The 6012-nt window shown below is 49.8% G+C and overlaps 1 protein-coding gene across 1 annotated transcript in view; it reads left to right on the forward strand.

Moving 5' to 3' along the window:
* Positions 1-1659: 1659 nt before the first annotated feature.
* The window catches only part of PEX6 (peroxisomal biogenesis factor 6), a gene marked incomplete at its 5' end in the record, with an annotated part of 9844 nt that continues 5491 nt past the window's right edge, over positions 1660-6012 (forward strand). The window contains 5 exon segments of the mRNA XM_009877118.1: positions 1660-1762; positions 1765-1849; positions 2432-2624; positions 3001-3077; positions 3162-3294. Of these exon segments, the coding sequence (XP_009875420.1) occupies positions 1660-1762; positions 1765-1849; positions 2432-2624; positions 3001-3077; positions 3162-3294 (591 nt within the window).

A 6012-nucleotide genomic window follows, 5' to 3' on the forward strand; every position in this document is an offset into this window, starting at 1 on the left:
AAATACTGTTTTCCTTCTGCGTGCTCTTTTTGTTCACTCTGACAGTCTGGTTGTATCCCACAAATTCTTCACTCGAATCTATGGAGTTAACGTTTGCAAAAATGAGGGGATTGGAAGTGAGAGAGTTTCTGAAACTGAAGGCAATTGGAAGAAGAAGGGTGGAAGGAAGAGAGCTGGGAAGTTCCTTTTTGTGGGAGGAAAACACAGACTTGCTTCTTTTTTGTGGGTATTTTTAGGATAAACTTTTAGAAAACAAGCTAAGCGTTTTGGGTATTTGCATTGCGTTAAGTTGACATTACTCATCAGCTGTTCCTTTCTGTCCAAGTAAAGCCTTAGGAGTGGGTCAGTGTGGGGGTAAGTACAGCCTTGGCCAGCTGCTCTGCAGCTCATCTTCTGGACATGATCCTTAGGAGCTCTTACTCCTCAGCAGATGTGCTGTAGCTCTTGAGATGCAGAACAATGTCGGAGAACTTCATGGGACTTTCAGATCCACATATAGGATGTGTCAGGGAGCACTGTGGCGTTGCCATGTCCTGGCAGGTGGCCTCAGGTTCTAGCATGATGTTCAAAGCTTATAGCTCTGGTTTTGGCGTGCTGCTTTTAAAGACTAACACTCTTACTGCTGAAGCCGGATGTATTTGCTGTCCATCTTATTCTCCTATCCCACCTTTTAGACTCTCCCCTCCCTTTTCTCACTTACTGCAATGCTTACATTACCATTCCACCTTCTCTTCCCTTTGTCTGACTGTTCTGCCTGCTCTCCTACCAGGACGCAGTGTTTTTTCCGCATTATAATCTCCACCACTTGACTATTATCAGGTTTTTGTCTTTTTCTCTCTGCCGTTCTGTACTTGCAGGACAGATGCTCCTGCTGTTTGGCTATGCCTGCCACAACCCTTATTCCTGGTTTTGTCCATAGTACGTGGAGCGTAGGAGTTCGTCTGCTCTGCATCCGCATCCTTACCCTTTATTTCAGCTCTTCAGGTGTTCTCCCTGCTCCAAGCTACACTTTCTGAGGACCATGCCCAGGGAATCCCAGTGGTGGGACGTTGCAGCACCAGGAGGTGGCACTGCCTGTTACCAGCAATATTCAGGCTGCTGTTCAAGGCTCACCAGTCACCTCTCTATTTTGGAGAACTGTGCCAAATGTTTGCTTTGTAAACAGTGTCTGGGCCTCAGCTTGCCCCCGCCCCTCACCTTCTACCTTCCTCTTGCACTTTGAGCCTGTGCAGCGCCGAGTTGAACAGTTTCCTGAGCTGGCCCCTACATTTGTTGCGCCGTTCCTCCGAGACGCTTTGTTCTCCCTGTCTTGGCCTCTTCCATGGCTCTCCCGTCCCTTCTAGCATAGGTTGCTGAGCCGTGACATCCACTGTTTCAGCTTCTCTGGTCCCTTGGCCTCGCCTCTTTCAGGCAAGGCTCTCCTGCCCCCCTCACCTCCTGGAGAGAAGCAATAAACAGCCATTTTTCCATGCCAGGGAGACCTCAGGGAGACCTATTTTGAATGTGTCCTGAATGTGTCTCTGAGAAACAATCACTTTGATCTCCTTTTGACTGTGAATTGCCTGTGGCAAGCTTTGAGGAAGTGAACGTTGCCCTGGGTCCCACAGCCATCGGTGTTGCAACCACTGCAGGCTGTGTGCTGTGTGGTCTATCTCACAGGTTGATTGCGTTAGTTTGTGCGGGGACACCAGTGGAGCCACAGAGGAGAAAGTACAGATGGCCTTTGTCCAAGCCCAGCAATATCATCCATGTGTGCTCCTGCTAGCAGAGACCGGGACAGGCTAGGAGAGGATGCCAGGGTCATCGCTACTCTGAGGCAGCTCCTCCTGGACAGAGACCCAGCACTGAGGTATGTGGACCTTGCACGCTTGCTGTGGACATCTGAGGTGATTGTTTGCTTCTGCCATTCCTAGGGCAGCAGTCACCATTACATCAAGGTGACTGATTGCTAACGTGCCCTGTTTTATTTTTAATCTGGTGGAGCCTGTCCCAGATTTGCTTTGTTTACTTCAGAGCACCTTTGTTCTTCCAGCTTAGTGTCAGGGGGAAGCTTCAGTGTCTAAAGCTGTTTTCTGAGTTGTTCAAATGAGCCATCCTGGTGTGTTTCCATGCCAAAGGTCGCAGGGACACTGGAAGGGAGCTGCACTCTGGGATAATGTTGAGGCTGATGACAAGTACCAGAGTGCAGGGAGGGAAACATCAGGTGAAGAAAAAAGATGTCATTTAAGGGCCTTGACTTTTTGCTACAAAGTTCGCAAAGCAGTTCATGGGAAAGCTGGAGGAGAATGACTGCAAGACCCTTTGGCCAATATGAGCGCGCTTCTCAGAAGAAAGAGTAGCCATTAGAGAGTGACTTGGCACGGATGATGGCAGTGTAAGAGTGAGGCTTCCACAGAGCTGAGACCATGCACCGTCCCCCTTTTATTAACAGCCACCCTGTCCTGGTGATCGGCACCACCTGCAAGCCCCAGGATATTCCTACAGATGTGCAGAGCGCTTTCCTTCACGAGGTGAAAATTGAAGCCCCGTCAGAAGAGCAGAGGAGGTCGATGCTGAGCGTGCTAACTGCCAGTCTACCTCTGGGCAAAGAAGTGAGCCTGTCCAAGCTGGCCCGCAGGACTGCAGTGAGTGAAACCATGGCAGCGTGTGGAGATGGGCAGCCTGGGAGTGCTGAGCCAACCTCCCCTGCCTGGCCATGGAGAAAGGGGGAAATTCCCACAGCCCAGTCAACTTCTTCATTGGCTAACCCTGGCCTTTAGACATCAGCTTTGACTGCAGATCTCTAGTGCTTAAGGACTGACAGCTTTTGCAGAGGCATTGGCTGATGCTTGTCTCTGCTAGAAGATAGAGCCAATAGGATAAAAAGAAGCTAGACCCTTTAACCAGAGCACAGAATTCAAAAAACAGCTCTACAAGGAATTTTTCCCCACACACCTCTTAGGACCTAGCAGGAGTAATGGTCAGGGACCAAACTGATGCTGTTTGTTTCTGCATTTACAGGGCTTTGTGTTGGGAGATTTCTGTGCCTTGTTGTCCCACAGTAGTCGGGCTGCCTGTACCCGCATCCAGGCCTTGAGGTAGCACTGGGCCGGGGAGGGCAGGGGCTGATAATGCCAGGAGTGCGATGGGGCCTGACTCCTTCTCTTCTCTTTCCTCACCAGTTTTCCAGGTGGACTGAGCGAGGAAGTGGAGAGAGATTTTTGTACTGCTGGGTTCCCCATGCTTGAGGAGGATTTTAATGTTGCACTGGACCAGCTGCATGATGCCCATTCGCAGGCAGTGGGAGCCCCAAAGGTAGGATCCTGTGGCGGAGGAGTGGGGGTTGGTTCTCTGTAGCTGTGCAGCTCAAGATACCTCTTGCAGACCTCTCCAGGCAGGGCTGTGTTCTGGCACATCACTTCCTGCTGTGTCCTTCCATGCATTCACCCAAACCGTGGGTGGGAAGCAGTCCCACTGTGGGCTTTCCCCTGTAAGTGCTTTTCACAGAGTCATTGGAGTTGGAAGGGACCTCTAGAGATCATCTAGTCCAACCCTGCTGCCAGAGCAGGATCACCTACAGCAAGTTGCACAGAAATGCATCCAGGTGAGTTTTGAAAATCTCCAAGGACAGAGACTCCACAACCTCTCTGAGCAGCGTGTTCCAGTGCTCTGTCACCCTCACAGTAAAGAAGTTTTTGTCATGTTTAGATGAAACTTCCTGTGTTCCAGCTTGTGCCCATTGCCTCTTGTCCTGACACTGGGCACTACTGAGAAGAGTCTGGCTCCATCCTCCCTGCACCCACCCTTGAGATATTTATAGACATCGATAAGGTCTTCTCTCAGCCTTCTCTTCTCCAGGCTAAATGGTCCCGGCTCTCTCAACCTGTCCTTCTAAGAGAGATGCTCCAGTCCCCGAGTCATCTTTGTTACCCTCTGCTGGACTCTCTCCAGTAGTTCCCTGTCTCTCTTGAACTGGGGAGCACAGAACTAGACACACTATTCCCAGATGTGGCCTCACCAGGGCAGAGTAGAGGGGAAATATGACCTACTCGTCACACTCTTGTTAATGCAGTCCAGGAGACCATTGGCCTTCTTGGCAACAAGGGCACATTGCTGGTTCATGGTTAACTTACTGTCTACCAGGACTCCAAGATCCTCCTCCTCAGGGCTGCTTTCCAGCAGGTCTGCCCCTAACGTATACTGGTTGTTCCTCCGCAGGTGCAGGACCCTACATTTGCTTTTATTGAACCTCATTAGGTTCCTCTCTGCCAAGCACTCCAGCCTGTCCAGGTCATGCTGGATGGCTGCACAGCCCTTTGGTGTGTCAGTCACACCTCCCAGTTTTGTACCATCAGGAAACTTGCAGATACACTCTGTCCCCTTGTCTAGGTCAGTGAATATGTCGAATAAGATTGGACCCAGTACTGACCCTTGGGGAACACCACTGGTTACAGGCCCAGACCCTGCACCAGAACCCTCTGGGCTCTGTCACTCACCCAGCTCTCAACTCACCTCACTGTCCACTCATCTGACCCCCACTCCCTGAGTTTCCTAATGAGAACGTTATGGGAGACTGTCAAAAGCCTTGCTGTAGTCAAGGTAGATGTCATCCACCTTGATTCACCCTCTTGGCTTTGAACTTGGCCAGGGAAGCCCTTGGCCACTTTAGTTAGAGACAGCTCAGTTGGCCAGTGCCATGGGGGTGCCAGCGATGTGCAGCTCAGCCTTTAAAGAAATGAAAACAGCTGCAGGCGGGCTGCCTTGCCCAGGTCTCTCCAGCCACCTGTCATATGCGAACAGAGAGGCTGGGGGAGTTTGCGTGAATGTGTGAGAAACCTTATATTTGATCCCTGGCCTTGGGCACTACTTGGGCTGGCATGGGCTTTTCTGACAGCCAGGCAGTTTGAAGATCTGGGGGTTCTTTAGGGAAAGGAATATGGGGTGTCAGAGAAAACCAGTGGAATCAGTTTCTTGGGAGGAGCTTAATTCGCCTCTGGCAGCTCAATACCCAGGGAAACAGCATTTGGGTGGACGTTTTTGCTGGGCGACATAGTGTTAGGATGAAGCAAAGTGATTGGAGCCTCTTTTCACACCCTTGTGTGTAAATAACTGAGCTCAGCCCAGGACAGGAAACTCTGGCCTTGGAGTGGTTATCCTGGCACCTTCCCCAACCTGCAGTTGCAGGATGATGCCTTGCTGGTGTCATCATCCAGGAGCTACTCTGGGACTTGATTCATTCATAGGTTTACTAGAGACTGAAATGAGCTCTGCTTTGAAATGTGTTTGCCAAAATGGCTATGAGACAAAGAGTAACCATAGAGTATGTTTGACAGTTAGCTGTGTGAATGTGAGCTAATTTTGTTTGTATTTCACAATCATTTATCAATTTCTTAGTAATTGGCTGTGGTTCAGAAAGCCCATTAGCAGACCTGGATACTCTCAACACACATAACTTTCAACTCCTTACTTGGTGTTTTCTAGTTAGTCACACATTTGCTTGCAGTTACAGCTTAACCTTCTGAGAACTAATTTCAAACCTCCAGTTAGCAGCAGTGCCTGCAACATGTCCTAAACTTACGATGTTCTCACCTGAAAACAACCTTGTCACAGTTTTCGAGCTCCCCTGATGATGTCTGTAGAGCTTTTTCTAGTGAAGCAGTATAAGCAAGAGTGCAGGGGAGAGGGCAACGCTTCCAGTCATTGGCATTGAAGAGGGGACCTTTTCCTTTTAAAAGTTTTTTTCTGGAAATCCTTATCTTGTCTGACCTGATTTTCATGGTGGACTTGCTGGACAGCTGGAGAAATAGCATGAGATAACATCATCTCAAGTAACGAAGTACAGCCAAATTGGCTGAGGGGAAAACAATTTTGCTCCGGCCTATTTTTAAACTCCCCGCTTGTGCTGGCACCTGTTCCCCACTGAGCCAGCAGCGGGGAGTGGGGACGGGGGAAAATATTTTAGATCTTCGTTTTCTCTGCATGTTCCCAGGAGAGCTGCTCTGACTCTCAGGAGGATCTGTCATGCAGACTGTG

Source organism: Apaloderma vittatum, unplaced genomic scaffold, assembly GCF_000703405.1.
Source record: "Apaloderma vittatum isolate BGI_N311 unplaced genomic scaffold, ASM70340v1 scaffold7079, whole genome shotgun sequence".
NCBI classification, from domain to species: domain Eukaryota; kingdom Metazoa; phylum Chordata; class Aves; order Trogoniformes; family Trogonidae; genus Apaloderma; species Apaloderma vittatum.